The sequence below is a fragment of the Opisthocomus hoazin genome, chromosome 4 (assembly GCF_030867145.1).
Source record: "Opisthocomus hoazin isolate bOpiHoa1 chromosome 4, bOpiHoa1.hap1, whole genome shotgun sequence".
NCBI lineage: Eukaryota > Metazoa > Chordata > Aves > Opisthocomiformes > Opisthocomidae > Opisthocomus > Opisthocomus hoazin.
Genome location: NC_134417.1, coordinates 66509351 through 66526055, shown reverse-complemented (window position 1 = coordinate 66526055; position 16705 = coordinate 66509351). Strand labels below are relative to the sequence as shown.

At 48.7% G+C, this 16705-nt stretch overlaps 2 protein-coding genes across 9 annotated transcripts in view; one reads left to right on the top strand and one right to left on the bottom strand.

Moving 5' to 3' along the window:
- Positions 1–7087, top strand: part of DYNC1I1 (dynein cytoplasmic 1 intermediate chain 1) — a 199695-nt gene extending 192608 nt beyond the window's left edge. For all 5 annotated transcript variants that reach the window (XM_075419308.1, XM_075419310.1, XM_075419312.1 and 2 more), the window contains one exon: positions 6127–7087. In XM_075419308.1, the coding sequence (XP_075275423.1) occupies positions 6127–6237 (111 nt within the window). In that variant the 3' untranslated portion in view covers positions 6238–7087. The remainder of the gene's footprint in view (positions 1–6126) is intronic.
- Positions 7088–11915: 4828 nt separating this feature from the next.
- The window catches only part of SLC25A13 (solute carrier family 25 member 13), a 101752-nt gene continuing 96962 nt past the window's right edge, over positions 11916–16705 (bottom strand). For 3 of the 4 annotated variants that reach the window (XM_075419306.1, XM_075419303.1, XM_075419304.1), the window contains 3 exons: positions 14104–14262; positions 13933–14023; positions 11916–13054 (listed from right to left, as the gene is read on the bottom strand). In XM_075419306.1, coding sequence (XP_075275421.1) covers positions 12865–13054; positions 13933–14023; positions 14104–14262 — 440 coding nt within the window. In that variant the 3' untranslated portion in view covers positions 11916–12864. The remainder of the gene's footprint in view (positions 13055–13932; positions 14024–14103; positions 14263–16705) is intronic. The other variant, XM_075419305.1, reaches the window with a different exon arrangement.

Sequence of the window (16705 nt, the reverse complement as noted above, 5' to 3'; positions counted from 1 at the left end):
GATTGACCCATGAGGTGCAGTCGTTAAAAGGAGACGCAGGAGGTTGAACAAGGACGACTGTGCTCCCTTTGACCCTATGGGACACTGGTTCGTCCAAAGCGGAGGCGGCTGCTGCTGCTGCTGAAATGGCATTTTATCTCCTTCCCAGGAGAATCCCCAGCCCTCAGAGGAGAGCTGTGCTGGACAAGAGCACGAAGCGATGAAGGCAGGAAGAGTTTGTCCACTCCCATCCGAAAGATTTACAGGCTCCAGGGGAGGCAGGGAGCCAGGAATAAAGTGAAATATCCTCAATGAATAATTCATTTGCTGGAAAGTGGTTTTTCAGGGAAACTGAAACTATACAGAGATTTAGACAAACTGAGCTGAAACACTCTCAGCCATAAAAAAGATGGATAGGAGGGGAATATATGAAAATCTTGAAATATGTTGTAATATCTTATTTCAACCGTCTGGATAGATTCCTTTAAAAGGCACATTCAAAGCTGGTTTTTTTCCTCAAAATCATTCCTTTTCCTTTTTTTTTTTTTTTTTTTTAATAGATCTAACTTAAAAGAGCACGTGTTACTAGAAGGTGTTAAACGATCTGAAAATGAAATCAAATTCGTGCTGATTTGTGTCTTCAGGCACTGTTTTTCTGTGGCTTTTCTGCTTCCTTGAGGAGCCCAGCACTAGCTGACACACATGGCAGCACCGAGAGTTGTCCGCTGAGAACATCTCCTTTTCCTGAGTTCTGTCTTACAGTTCTCAGAGTGGTGGTGTTCAGTGGAGTTGCTACTAGTGCAGTTTCTGGAAAAACACGTGAAATACAGTTTGTGTTTGTAAGATCTCTGGTGTGTGGATGGGAAGCTCTGCACGCAGAGGAAATCTCTGCCTTGGCGAGAAGATGGAGCAGGCTGATGCCTGTGAGGCTCACACTGATGCTGGCACCTGCGCCTGGCTGGCCTGGCAAGCCAAGGGGGAGAGGGCTCTGTTGCTCCCTTCCCAGATGCACATAAACCATCTCCTTGGTCAGTACGAGCGTCGAGGTGGGCACGTGTTTGTGCTACAGGGCTGGAGAGCTAACAGGTAAGTGAAGTGCCTGGCTAGAGTGATCACCCAGGAAACGCAGAGAAGCTTCAGAATGTTCAAAAATCCATGGGCTCTGTGGTGGCATTGTGAGCTATGGTTTTGTCGTGCACTGCACAAACCACATAGAATTGTGAGACATTGGCAAGGCAAAGCCAGGTGCTTGTCAGGAAGACCCTGGCGGTCATTTCCCTTGGGTCTGGTCATTCTGTCCTTTATCTACAGTGGAGAACAGGCACAAGTTGGAACAATCTTTCCTTTAAACTTTACAGACCTTGTTGCTTCAAAGTCTGCAGTAACCCCATGACTCTGCAAAATGAACAGCAGGACCTACTGTTGACCTATGTGGCCCAGCTAGACAAATCCCTTCTTTCCAAATCTAGATGTTGTTTAGATCCTCTCCAGTCTTGAAAGTGCAGTTCAGCACATAATCACCCCAAAAAGAAGTGGGTGAGAATGATACTAGAGACAAGGGGCTTCTGGCTGGCCAGGAACCAGCCACCTCTAGCAGATGGGAAGAAGAACAAGAGGACAGGGACATCTCAGCTCCTAATTTACAACCCTTTTGCTGTTGCATCCCATCATCTCACTTTTTAGGCCCTTTGTATTCTGTTCTGTCCAGTCAAGAGTAGCCTTCCCTTGGTATGTGTGCGTATGGGAGACTGGGGAAGCACAAGCTGGGGAAGATCCACGTAGGTATAATGTTATTTATTTGTAGTAAGATAAACTGGTAACTGTAACGCCTTGCAGGAATAGGCAGAGATCTATTTAGTGTTGCTGTTTGGAGGCCACCCCTAGGCTTGCTGAAATTACCAGTCCACCTCTCCAGTGCTTGCTACTAATTGTGGGTGCTGCTGTCAGCCCTCGTGCGCAGCACGCAGCCAGTCTCGGTCGGGGGGCTCAGCCCAGCACCCAGTCTCGGTCGGGGGGCTCAGCCCAGCACCCAGTCTCGGTCGGGGGCTCAGCCCAGCTCGCTTGACGTGGGGGCGGGAAGGCGGCTGGTTGGGAGGTGCTGCCTGGGGGGGCTTTCCTGTTCCAGCCCCGCTGCTTGTGCTGCACCCTCCAGCCAGGAGGAGCGTGCCTGAGGGCTGGCTTTGCTTAGCCAAAATCTGCTTATCTGTAGTCATAGTAATGGAGGTGGTGGAAAAATTAATTCTGACGTAAATCAGTTTTTTAATATCAGCAAGAAAAACAGTTTGTGAACGAGTTTAAATGATAAAATCTTGAATGAGTCAAGTATTTAGTATGTTACATGTCTTTGTTATTTGTTATACGTCATTGATCTTTGGGAAGCACTTACAGATACTCATAGATATTGAGCGCTTTTGGAAGAGTATTTTATTAAAGTGAACTGTGGGAGGAGACCTAAAAAGTTGATAGTGATACAAAGAAAACTTTGGGGTTTTTTGAGAAATGAGAAACCCCAGTTGTCCCGAGTTAAATAGCTTCACCCAATTTAAAAATGGGTCACCATCCTAACATCTTGAGAAGGTGTTCTCCTATACTAAACTCCCACTCCTGTAACCAGCTGTAACTTCACGAGGGGAAGCAGGTTTATTTGGTAGTCGCAGTTGCAGGTTGGTAGGCTTGCAGCCTGAACTCTTTTGATATTTTAAAAGCCAGACAGAAGACAAAAGTACCCCTCATCCAACACCTTGACAGACAAAGTTTGGCTAGTCACCACCTTGCTTTGATAATACTGTTTCTCCTCATTAGAATTACTATCTGATGCAGCCTAAATGTACCATAGTGTTTAAGTTAAAGCAGTGTGAGTAATACAGTCAATTAATTAGGTGCGGGTAGCACTTACCTTCCATTGCAAAGGGATCAAAGGACAACATTTAATAGCATTTATTTTCTTGTTCTGCTCCATACTTTAGTGTCAATTCATTCAAATAACCCTCTGACCCAAATGTTAATATAAGTTATTACATTAAGTTATTATGCTTTGGTGAACATTTCTACCCTGCGTTGACATCATGACTGCTGGGACTCAAACCATGCTGCTTTGTGGTAACTGGAAGTGGATGGAAAAATGGCAAAAACACCAAATGAGTGAGGAACACCCAGATAGCTCTAAACCTCTGCCCTTCCTCTATGAAGTATCTCCTCATTTCTTCCACCCCTGCCCTGGTGTTTACCAAAAACCTTGTGCGGAGAAGAGGAGATTCCACAGAGAGACCCAGGCCTCCAACACTTGTGGGTGTCAGTGTGCCCAGCTGAAGGAACTTGAATGGAAAATGACTGGAATGGGAGCATTAATCCAGGCAAGAGTTTGAATGGAAGCTTGTGGATACTTTTGGTTTTATTTGTGGTTTGTATCACTATTGTGGTTCAGTGTTAGGGCCTTCACAGAAAGAAAGGGGGGGGGGAATAAAAGTAAATTTTTACTTTGACTTCATTATTGCCAAGGTTTCCCTCTGCATCCCTGAGGAATTGATATTAGAGAGGTTTATTCTACTAACAGTCTATTAGCAGGATTGGCCCCTTATTCCAAGCATGATGCAGTGCGTGAGATTAAATAAGGTAAAATAAGACAAAGTTGTAAGTAATTAGATTGCGTGTGGGCGCTGAATGTTTTCATCTCTGTGCTAAAGGTATTCACTTCAATCATTAATTGTTTTGTGAGCCGAGCCATTAAAAACGGCCCAGGTCTTGCTAACACAGTCAGCTAACAGTAATGCGTGTAATGCATACGTTTGTGGGGAAGCTCTTCAAGTTTGAGATACCAAGTTGTTTTAATAGGCTCGGCTTTGGTTTTATTTGTCTGTGGCCATGCTGTGGAGTAAAGGAAATTAAGTGATCTGAATGTCATAAATAGATTTCATTTTTTTTTTCTTGAGAATGACATATTGTCTTCTTCAGCCTATTAATACAATGTAATGCTGTTTAGGACTTTAAAATACAAGAAGAAATGAGGCTTTATTAAATTCAATAAGTCCTTTGTCTAGGATATTGTTCCACTGTAATGATTTTACTACTTGAAATAAGTGAGAGTCATTTCATGTTTTCATTCAAGAGTTTGATAAATGACAGTGCCGTACACATCACAAGAAATAAATTCTTTCAGGACACAAGCAATAGTGGCAGGGAGATTGCTATACAGGAGCTAGTATAGGTGTGTGGCTGTGACCAGACCTGTGCTACGGGTACTTGTGTGTTGGTGCGCCCATCTCCGTTCCGGTGTCGCATTTCCTTCTGCTGAAGGTTTTTGAACAGCGCTGTCTTTCAGATGAAGACCATAACAGATCCACATCCGTGCGTGTGAGCGTGAGAGGCAGCTGTCTCACAGGAGTTACTCCTGTAGCTCTGGGCTCCGTTCCTGGGAAAAGTAAAGGAGAAAAATGCAAAAAGTGGCAAACAAAGAAGGGAAAACCTGGAGAGTGCACCGACAGGCAAAAAACCCAAACTTGTTGTACAGCAGCCCCTCATAGTGTAACTGAGTTACTGAGATATGCGCTATACGTGGGAAGCTTTAGAACACACGCCATGGTTTTTCCCAAAACATTGGATGTAGAGGCAAAGCTAGATACAAAACAGTTGAAACACTCATCAGTGCCAGTGAGATAGGGAGAAGGTATTTAGATCCAGTATTGCAAGCTCCTGACACGGAGCCTGCAGCAGTGTCCGAGGAGCTTTCACACGTGGTTAACGTTGGGCGCACGGACCAGCTCTTTCCCCAGCTGGGCTTGCTTGTCCCTGTAGTAGGTCCTTTTCTTAGTCTCCGGTCATGTCTGTCACTGTGGGGATGCCAGGAGGGGAGAGTAATTGGACTGTGTGCCAGTACAGCGTTGCATACAGCCTGGTGTGCACCCATAATCTGCTGGTGCCAAATGGACGGAGTTAGCCAGCCATCTGCATGGCAGTTTTGGTGGTGTTTTAAAAGAAGGAAGTCAGTACAGATTGAATATTGGGTAGCACAAACTGGAGCAGCGAAGGTCGTACTCATTCTCTGGTCTAACAGCATCGTTTGCCAAGGTGAACAGCAGTTTATTACACGCCCCGTAGTTTCCAAACAGTTGTCTTCTTCAGTACCAAGCACTGCATAATCTCTTGAAGCAGTTATTTTTTCATGTTATATTCAGGACATGATCACTGGGCTTCAAGAGGGCAGTAAAAATGTGCATGTTTCTTCTGGATGCTTGTTGCTGTTTTGTGGAATTTGAGTTCATGAAAACAAAGTGGGGTTTTTTTCCATTATCTCAATCCCAGTTTGCATTATCTTCCAGAAATGGCAGTGTTGGATCCAGCTGGAAATGACTGCAGAATTATTTTGCAATAGCACTAAAGCGTTCTGTCTGGAAGTTGAGCTATTCAGATTACGCGCTCCTCCTGAAGCCGAGTGTTCAAGAGCTCTTCCTTAGAAACATCAATGGTCTTAAATGGAAATGGCCTTGTATGATGATATAAAAAAATCAGACCAGTAATGCAGTATCCAGTTGGTGCAACATTTCCATGATGATGCATTTCTTGTAATTGTGAATTCTTTAACATAGAGGAGGGTAACTAAAATAACACAATTTATTTTACTATTAAGAGCTTCAGTGAACTTCGGGAAAACAGTTTGAGTACAGTGTTGTGAAGGCCCTGTTACCTTGGGCACATTGGCCTGGGTCCTGCAAGCGATTACACTTGGGCACAGCCTCGCTGACTTCAGGTGGTCAGCTCACGTGTCTGAAGTTAAACATATGCGCGTATACTTGGAGAGATCAAGGCCTTGCCTTCGTTTGGAAAATCTGAAATATTTTAACCAAGGGGTAGATTTTGAGACAACACTCCAGCAAAAAATTTTGCCTTAAAATCAAGCAGATAAAGTTGTTCTGGTTTTTTTGTCTGCCACTGACTGTAAAGGCTCCTTCTGGCTGGTACTGAATAGGAAGCTGCCAGATCTGTTCTGGGAACTCTGCAGCACTTTACAGCGTGACCGACCGACGGCGGGTTGGTGACGCCGGTGCCTCGGTCCTTTGCCGTGCGCAGCCGCACCGATGGCCATCGGAGGTGCCCGGGAGATAACCGGCCTCCCCACACGGTCTCTTAATTCCCTGTGGGTTTCTCCCGCAGCTGGCTGTTCCGCACAACGACGAGTGGAGCCGCTTCGCCCGGACCCTGGTGGAAATCCGCGCCAACAGGGCAGACAGCGAAGAGGAGGGGGCGGTGGAGCTGTCGGCCTAGGGCAAGAGACGGAGCAGTGCCCGCCGTCACCGGAACAGCAGCTTCCCCTGCCGAGTGCGCCCGTGTTCGGTGTCAGAGCCAGGCTTGCTGTGGCTGTTGATGCCAGCGTACGTGCCAGTATTGCTCAGAGCATTCCGTATTAATCACGCTGCTTTACACGGGGCTGAAAATATCCAGAGCATTTTCATACTTTATATTTCTGTCTGAAAAGTAAGAAAGAAAAGACAAATCAACCCTTTATGGGTTTAGTTGTTGCCTTTTAACTACTTAGTAGCTGTATTTAATAGCTAGGAACCCCTGGTTAAACTTGTGCTCGCATTGCCCTTCTGGCATAGTCCTATTAAATCCATATGAAGCCAGATATGATTATGTGCAGATGTGGTGTGCTTCACTGTATGGGACTGGGCCAAAGACTTCAGATGTGGTGTTTCACATGGTGACTTACATTATGAATGGATGTACTATATGAAAGTTGCTGCTCCTTATTTATTGCGGTGTGCTGCATGGAACATATTTATTTGAAAGCATTAAAATAAACGATCCTAAAGCATGTGCATAATGAGAGAACTGCATTGTCCGTGTGCTGCTGTAGAGGTTACATTAAAGTCCACGTAACAATTAGAGTACATCAGTTGTGCTTAACATGTAAGATCTGTAAAGGTTGGCTTGAGTGGATGGAATGAGTTTCCTTTCCTTCTGAGATGCCTATTATTTCTAGGCACTTTAACTATATTTCAAATACAGTTGGTCACTGATACTTGTCATGCAAGTTAACGCTAACAGACTGACAAGGGGTTGTGGTTCCCGAGTATGACACTGGTCTTGCCAATAAAGCGTATTGAGCCCGGTCTGTCGCAGTGTGGTTAATCTTTCCTTGCCAGCAGCGCTCAGCGTGTTTGTCACCGGTCACTGGCGAGGCGCTGGGCACATGACACTGCCCTGACTCGCAGAAGGCTCATGCGGCTGCTATGTGAATGGATACCTTTGGCTACGGGGACTGGCCATTGACGGACCTGCACGCATCAGATCCTGCTGCAAATTTTACACGAGCAGACACTAATTTTTATTTTTCCCTCCATCCCTGGCACGTGGAGCAGCACTGTGCTGCTGTACGCAGTATGAGAAAAGGAATAGGAAAGGCTCCTCAAGCTGTCTTGAGACGGGCTGGGCTAGAGGACACGGGAATTCTCTCCTTCACAACACACTCCTGTGGCTTGAGCAAAGAAACTGTGTGCAGACTGATCTCACTGCGTGCAGCAGCCCCCAGGGACGCCGGTGACTGCCGACCCTTAGTGGTGAGGCTGCCAGTGATGGCCACCTCACGACATTGTGCTGAGCCAGAGCCCAGCCTGGACACGTGGGGTTAACAGTGGCTCAGGCGCGCCTGGGCAAGCAGATGAGCCCTTACAGCGAGAGGCACTGACAGGCAGCAACAAAGTTTTCGTACGTTAAGTTTGCAGGGAACCGTGGCTTGTCTTTGGGCAGCGACGCTGAGGAAGGTTTCAGCTGCTGCTCTTCAGAGCCATGGTCATACCCAGCCCCACCGGGAAGTTGCTGCACTGCAAGAAGCCAGGGATGGCTAAGAAAAAGAATCCTCGGGAGAAGCTGGGTTTCCCTTGTCCTGCTGGGTGTTAGAAATAACCCCCAGCAAGAGCGCCTGGGCTAGTTTCTTCTTCATGGTGGGACCTGAAGATACGTCCCGGTGCCTGTGGACATGTCCTGCCTGCCAGGCTGTGGTACGCGGGGTCTGCCCAGCACGCGCTCGCCCCGCAGCACCGACACCTCTGCCGTCGGCCTGGCAGCTGCGCGGGACCGGAGCCACACGTGTGGGAGCCATGTTCAGCTGCTCCCGGGCCCTGGCCCAAAGAGCCAGTGCAGCTCCCACAGCTGAGAGACGAATGAGCAGCCCGGCGGGACACCTGGAAAGCAGTGGTTTAGCCGTCGTCTCTGGGTCCTTCTTTTTTCCCCCAGCTTCTCCCTGTTCTCCTTTCAAAAAGCACATGTATGGTTTGTCCCTGTGGGCAAAGCCGCTTCGGTGCGGAGGGGCTCGGCGGGGCACGCTGCGGCCATTGGCGCGTCACGGGGTCACGGGCGGATGCAGCCCTCAGCTCCCGATGGCGACCCCACACCTGGACGCACGGGGACACAGCACGAGCACACACAGTGGTGCTCAGCCGATGGGCTCTTCTCCCCCGTTCACCGCAGCCAGTGCTGTGGCAGCGGCTGGCAAATTTGCTTCCACTTTTTCCACATTACCGCTCAGTTTTCAGACTCGGGGCGGGGGGGGGGGGGGGGGAACACAGGCTGCACGTTCACCTTCCAAGCTCTCCCTACTTCATGGCATTAATAGCCTGTAAAATGGTTTTAAGAGCAGCCTCAGAAGACCTTCAGCATTTGCTGCTGTGCGCAAATGAGTATGACCAAAAAGTCCCTCTTTTTTTTTTTATATATTTTTTCTCTCCTGCTTTTTTTTGAGCGGGGGTTCAGCAGCATACAGAGGGAACAAGGAGAAGATGCAGCTGTCCCACAGAGGTCCCTTCCAACCCCTACCATTCTGTGATTCTGTCCACAGAAGTGACCAGGCTGTACGGACAGAGCAACAACATGAAAGGGCTGTGACACGCAGCTGTAGCAGATGGAAGAGACCCCAACCAGAAGCCGCGGCGTTTACTCCCTGTCTGCTGGTCGTGACTGCCGTGCGGTGGAGTTTCTGCCCGGCCCTCGTTGCTTCCCTCCCAGGAATCACCAATAGTTTTTGTTGGTCTGATTGACTTTCCTGCTGCTAAACAAACAGCTCTACCTCACTGGCTTTCCAAAAGAGCCCCCATGACAAGTTGTTCCTCATGATCTGCCTGGCAGGGAAATAAATACAAAACTACCCTTTATTTCCAGCAAAGAGAAAGTGTCTCCTCCAGGCCCTTTCGCCTACAGCCCCCCAGGGAACGGAAGGGAGAGCACGAAGCGCACACCACGCTCTAGCACTACCGGGACGCTGCCGTGCCTGCTCAGTGCATGGAACCAGATAGAAAACAGCGCTGGCTCTGCTCTGGGGCCATCGCAAGCGAGCTCTCTGCGAAGTGCAGGACAGAACCTGGCTGCTCCGACTGAGCTGGAGAGCACATCCCGGCCAGACGGGTGCGAAGGAGCAAACCCGAGCAGCGAGGAAGCAGGCAAGCGGCACGCGCAGGCAGGCGACATGGGCTAAGAAGGGAAAGGCTGAATGGAGGTTTAGGAGGGAGGAGAGGACCATGATGTGGGTGTGGAAGAGAAAACTGTCCTGTGCTCGATGCAGGGAAGAGCAGAGCTTCCCTTGATTTCAGCAGCAAGGATCAAAGCCCTTGCTCACAGCCTGAGCTCTCCACCGCCCACCGCACAGAAAGTGGCATTGCCCTGCCGCACATGGCCTCGTCCCAGGCTGCTCCTGGGGTGTTTGCTGTGTTTAAAGCTCTCCAGAGACACTTAAAACACCAATATCTTGAGATTTCTGTATCCTCAACCATTAAATGACTTACAAATGATCACCATCGCTGGAAATCGTCTTCTAGCTTATGCAAAAATGGCAAATATTCCAACCAAAACCAGAGTCTGAATTTCACAGCAGTTTAAACAGCAAGGTGGGACGGTTCCCCCTCGTCCCTCTGCCATGCGTGCGCTGGAGCTCAGTGTAAGCAGGACGCCACGCGCCTGCGCCGTGGAGCAGGGACACTCCCCAGCAGGCTGTCCCCTCCTCGGAAAGATGCAGAGCGGTTTGTCGGGTTTCATATTTTTAGCAGGTTTAGAAAAACCTGCCCGAGTTATTTTTGAAGCCTGTGGTATGTTTGTTCACAAACGCGTCCCTGCGAACTGTCAATACTAAGTCAGCTTAAACCCAACCCATTCCCTGGGGACCAGGCAGAACAGCATCCCTCGGCTTCTGCTGGACCAAGGCACGCAAAGACGAGGTGACTGCTTCAGAGACAGCCCCACTCCGCTCTCACGCCGACAGGCGGCATCGCCAAGGTTTGAGCCTTTCTTTTTTCTCGGCGCCCTGCCGCGGGCAGTTAGCTCGACTGCAGGAAGCAAGGGAGGTTGCATTTTATCCCATTCCTCCCACGCTCTGCATAACCCGCCCGGAAACCCAAAGAGGACAAACATCGAAACATTGTCCTCGGGCCTTTTGCTTGTTTGTGAGGCAATCTGACAACTGCTTGGCCTGGGAGCTTTTCGGAGCAGGAAGGCATCCTTCTGTGTCTGCAGGAAGCTGACTGCGGGCACAGATCTTCCCCACGCAGAGCTGCAGTGTGCTTTGAAAACTTCTCAGCTGGGCTGTGCGTGAATGAAGCAGTCGCTGGCTCTTCAACCCTCCTGCCCCTGCCCCATCCTCTGCTGGCCCTGAGAGGAAGGGCAGCAGGACAGAGCCACCCCCAGCAGGCAGTTAATGGGGAAGGGAAGGGCTACCATGGGGGGTGAGGGCGAGGCGCCAGTCCAGCCTTGTCTGTCTGTCTGCCAGGGAGAAGATGAGGGCTGTCACCTTCGGGATGGACCTGCCATAGGGGAGCTGCATCCGACCTCTGTCCCTTCATCCCCACAGTGACGGACGGGTCACAAATACACTGCCAGGCCTGGGAAAGAGAGGGCAGCAGCAGGCAGGGGAACGGGCCCGAGTTACGGTTTGCTCTGTAAAACAGACAAGCAACAGAGTGTACAACCAGCTCCTGAACAGCTGAAAATCTCAAGTGTGAAGCACAGGCAGCTCCCAGTCAGAAAGTTTCAACTTTTATGGCAAGCCTTACCCCCAAATCCTGACAGTTAATTGTGGAGTAACACAAGGGGCAGCTTTTTAGTCCTGTTTCTGAAACGAAGGCGCTGTCCTCTGGGGAGACTCAGACACACAGGGCCGAGGCAGCAGCCGGCGGCTGTCAGAGCCCCGCGCAGTCTCTGCACACCGGCTGAGCCGGGCTCCAAGACGTGGCCGCAGGCAGACACCGTCTCCTCCCCTCGCTTTCACGTGCGTGAGTGCTGCCGATGCTGCTCTTGCCACGACTCCACTTCACTGGTAACGTCAAAATGCAAATTAGTCCAAGAAAATAATTTCCATGATGACCCAAACACAAACGCAACAAAGCGATTTCCAGGTTACAGTACAACAGCGTGACACCGCGCACCCAGCTCACTCTGCCAAGATACCGCACCCACGCACTCCCTCAGCTGACGGTAACACCAAAGGCACCCCCCCACCCCAAGAAGACAAGAAAGGCCCAATCTTTCCTGGCCTTAAGAGGCCTCGCAGAAGACACTCGACCACCCCTTCAGCTGAGTAGGCACTCAGACTGTTCGTAACACTTTAACCTCCCCGCAAAAGTACAGGTCAAAGCTTCAAAGCTTACTCCAATCCTGGTTTTTGACCGATGAAAAATTTCTTTTTGTCAGTGACGTCTACACCAACAGATGTCTCTTCTGCTCAGGGGAGTTCAGGTAATTTGTTCTCAAGCTGCGAGTGTCTTTCTAGCCTACATATCCAAATATTAACTTTATTTTAACCTAACTTTGTAACTGAACTCGAACAAGACATTTGATGTGCTACGCTATTGCCGTAACAGAATACCATGTGTGCATCTGTTTGAAAGGTTTATTTCTATCTTCATAAATACATAATTTTCTAAACACTGTGCAAGGCACCAAAAAAATTAAGTAAAATCTTTTCTTTTAGAGTATTTTAATCTCTTTTGACTCAATGGAGTAAATAAGAATCTGAAACCACCTATTTGCCAATTACAAGCCAGCAGTTAAGGCAGGTACCATTGATACAGTGCATGAATTTGCTATTGCAGTTATTTCAACAAGCAGCGTTTTACTAGAGAAGTGCACATACAAACCGAATTCCAAACACCAGCAACCCAAGATAGGCACCTAGTCATGAAACGTCCTTGTACGTGTAGTAGGATGCCAAAAGTACTGCCATAAAGTGCAAAGACTATGGACAATAACACTTTCTTTTGAGCATTTTGATACCAGTAACATAATACAACGGCTAAACATTTATAAATGTGGTTCCCATTACAAAAACATGTTCCACATAAAAGCTTCATAATACAATCCAGAAACAGAACTTGTGCGTGCACATATTTAAAAAGTTGAAGCTGTACTGGCATACTTAGGTACCGGGTATATATTTGCTGACCTCTACAGACACGCACGAAGTTTATAACTGATTTACATGTCCAGTCAAAATCATTCCACTGGGAGCACCGTGATATCCGCTGAGTTCTTCCATCTGAGTGACGATGTGTGACACCCGCCCCGGTGATCTGCAACCGAGCATTACATTGCCTGTAAGATGATCTGGTTCACGGCTCTCGCCCAGCCCGCCTCAATGAACGGAACCTAAAATTAGTGTCTTCCCAGCACAAGCACATGTCAGATGTGGACAAATACATTCATGGTCCCAAACTTAAAACAACTGGTAAGAATTTCACAGTGATCTGGTTAAGGAAGCACAAAGACAAATGATTACACTTAAGATGAAAATTGCCTTAAAACTCAAATGAAGCTAAACTGTTCTATGATGAGAAGCTAAAGGAACGAAGTATTAACCAACTAGAAAAGTGGCTCTTTCCCAATTAATAACAAAAAACCTACAGCAATAAGCTAAGGTCCTACTGCTGCAGCAGCCTTTGAGGTAGGTGGCGATGGCTTAAACCGAGGTAGGTAAAGTCCAAACTTGTTTTCAATCCCTGCAAAAGTGGCAACTGCCAATTTATAACCACCAACATGGTCAGGGTTAGGAGCAGGGAGCGTGATCCTAGATTTAGGAACTGGCTCTGATCCAGCTGGTTTTCTGCAAAGCAACAAAAATAATAAATTAATTTCCACAGGGTAAAACCAGTATTCACAAAAATCTCTTCCATAAAGTAAACTGAACGAGACATCTGAGCGTACCTCCCAGCAAGTAACTAAATTAAATGCTGCAATATAATGAGAAATGCCCTGCTTTAAAACCTTCCAGAACACTTAGGAGCCTTCATGTTAATTGAGTATGGTCAAATCCAGATCAAATTTGCAGTGCATTGATCAAAAGTGCAGTGTGCGGGAGCAGGGGTTCGTCAGTCTCCGCTGCAGTGCACACCCAGTCCAGGAACCCAGCAGGGTCCAAGTCGTTTCTGTGGTGGCTCTCGAACTGCTGTCCCCAAAGCTTCCAAACTGGCCTGCAGCTGCCCCTGGGACCACGCTGAGCAGCACCATGCACATCCGTCTGCGTCGGCAGCAAAGGCAGAGGCGAAGCTCCAACAAATCGTTTTGGACTTGGTGACACCCACAGACTTTTTTGGCTGTCAAACGCCCTGTCTAATCAGGGACACAGCTCCTCCACCAAACTAACGAGGACTAACGCCGAGCGTACCCTGACCTGGCAGGCATCACATTTCCCCTGCAGTTAGACCCCCACTCCATCATTTAGCCCCTTGCTGTCTCTGTTTACACTAACACAGGTCCCCAGCTTGAAACGGTGGTATAAAATGTGGTGACGTTTTGCTGTGAAACAGGTGCAGGAATATCATCCCAACCTCCACCAGTGTAGTGTGGCTTAAATAACATCTGTAGGTGTTTGCAACATGCTCCACGTAATAGGAAGACCCTAACCCTGACGTACTGAGGAGCACAAAGACCCACACAGGGCAGCTTCAGGGTCCCAGGCGGATGCAGACACCGCATACTTACACTCCCCCAAAGTCCACGTAGAACCATCTCTGCAGTAGCTCGTAAGTCACCAGAGTTACACCAAACTGAGGAGAAGACCGAAATACACGAGCTTGAAAGAAAAGAAAAGAGTTCCTAAGCGACAAAACCCACAATTAGGAATCACTTAGTAATCAAAGCTCTTTCACATACCTCCTGCTCCTTTCCACAGAGCCTTCGGACCTTCCTCTCGAAGGATCTTCACAAAGCAGTCCACGACGCCACTGTAGGTGGTCTGTCCTGCCCGGGCTGCCACTTGCAGCCTTGTTTTGATGACATCCGCAGGGGTTACCAGCGAGGCCGCAGGCATACCTACGCACAAGGCAGGAACCGTCAGGTGGGCGCCACCGACCTGTCTTCGGTGCTTCACACCTCCTTCACCCAGGGGCAACCGCGCCTTCCGGCCTCACCGACCGGCAGAATCCAGCCACGTTCGGTTTTAGCAGAAGCGGAGAAGGAGAACAAGTGACACGAGACAGCCACTGAGGACGTGGCTTCACCCAGAGAGAGCTTCTCCAAGAGGACAACCGTATCGCGTGCCTCCTGTCCAGCTGGGAGGCACGGGCTGGATTTTTCGGCGCTAACCAGAAGCTTGCACAGCTAATCAGCACAAAGGTTTTGGAGGTGAGGTTGATCTTTCCCTTCCCTGTTCACGCCTCTCTGCGGTTCCTGGCATCCTGGCTGCGCACCGTGCTCGACTGGCTGCACACACCCCCCCCCCCCCCCCCCCGCAACGCAGCAGTGTCACCGGGAACCAGAGAACGCCGTGCACGCTCAGCAAGGCGGAAGAGCTACGGTTTAAAAAAAGGGGCATTCTTCTTGTTAGGAACGGCAGACTGCTCAGCTGCAAAGCCACAGCTGACATCCTCAGCAGAACGCTTGGAGGAAGGTTTAAATTTACCCTGGCAGATAATCAACTGAAAGCAAAAAATACCAAATCACCAGTGGGTGGCATTTCTAAACCCATTCCTATCCAAACTGGGGCTGCCCGTGTTTTGAATTGAAAAAAAAAAACACCAAAAAAAAAAAAGCATCGAGACTGCACCCAGAAGACACTGTCTCTTATGGTTTTATTACTTTTCCATTCTGCATCTGTTCCAAACCGACTCGGTCAGATGTAGATGCATAAATCTCCTTTGCTTTTTTTTTTTCAGGCTTAATAATTCTGTAACAGCTCTCGTCCAAACCAGCATGGTCTGGCTTTGAGCACCAAAGCACCCTTCCTGCAGACTGCTCTGAGAGATGTAAGCACGTGCGTATCGCCGACAGAAGAACTCCTCCTCCTCTCCCGGGCCCCCCAGATAACGCACACGCTGAATTTGCACAGTGGTCAGTCTGGCAGGCAAGTGCTAAAACCCAGTAAAGGTTTCCGAACTCCAGAAATATTGAAATTCCTCTCTGCTTAGCCTTACCCGCACCAGGATTTGGTTGAGTCTTCAATTTAAAGCCGGACTTTTGTCCTTCAAAAGCCAACCAGCATTTTCAAGGAAAACCAAAGGACATACTTAGAAACAATTCTGCTTACTATCCATCAACTTCCATCTCCTTATTCCTCATTCCTTATTACTGAGCATAGTTTGCAGTTAAAGATGTTTTTAATCCTGTTTTTAGGAGCTATGTGTACAGGACAAAAGACTTTACAGACAAATAAAAATTTACAGGTCGCTCCCATGAGGAACTTGCAATCGAAATGAGACAAACTGGCACAGCAGGAGCTGACAATAAAACACGGGGAGCGAGGGGAGGAGAAGGAAGTTCATGGAGGCGATACGCAGACAGACCAAATTAAGGAGAGATCGTGTAGCTGATATTAGAATCATCTCCTCAGAAAATGCCGTGGCAGAACAGGTTGAGACATCTGGTGAACCGCGAAAGTCAGAAGCAGACCCAGAGAGATGACATGCGCATTGCACGTGGCCCTAGTGACAACGAAAAGGGAGAAAATACGCCCAGCACCAGCAACGCCCGCTGGCAAAGGACATCAACGTGCATCTGAGCACGGCCAGCTTCAACAACCCGGCACCGCGGGGCTGTGGGAAGGTGGAGTCTCCCACGCCCAGACAGCGCTCCCGCACACGTCTGGAGACCTACGACCAGGCAAGGTCCCCAACCCAGAGACCGAGCCAGCGCTTCAGAGGTGCTGGGCTCTTTGTTTTGGCTTCCCTGTGACTTTCTCGTGGCAAACCAGAGCGGACACATACGCCCCCACCACGCTTTACTTGTACCCAATAAAAAAAATTCCTTGTTTTTGTAAACAGTATGATGAGCGTTGTATCTTTAACACTATAGTTTGCTCACGAGAGTTAACCTAGGACGGGATTCACAGGAAGCACTGGCTAAAATTCACATTATAGCTGGTCTGGTAAGCCGTATCAGCAACAATAAAGACTGCTTCTGTGCCCGAACTTCAAAGGGACAGTTATCTCAGTCTGCAATCACCTGACAATGGCTAGAAAGAGAAATATAGGAAAACCTAAGCAATGACTTGGCTTAAAAATGCCAGCTTATGTTTCAAGTCTGTAAATATGATCTAAAGGTCAAAAATTGTTTTGTTCCATTAAAGTGGGTGAGAAATAAGCTGGCTGTAAGCTCCTGTTGGGGTGCCTGGAGGCTGGCTCTGGTTTGGGCCAGGGAAGGGGGCCAGGACAAGGGTGTTTTAAACACCAGTCATTCGAACACAGCTGGTCTTCCTGGTGCCAGGCCAGTTCCTCTGGACTACGAGCTACTGGGAGCTCCGGACTACTCAGCTACAGAG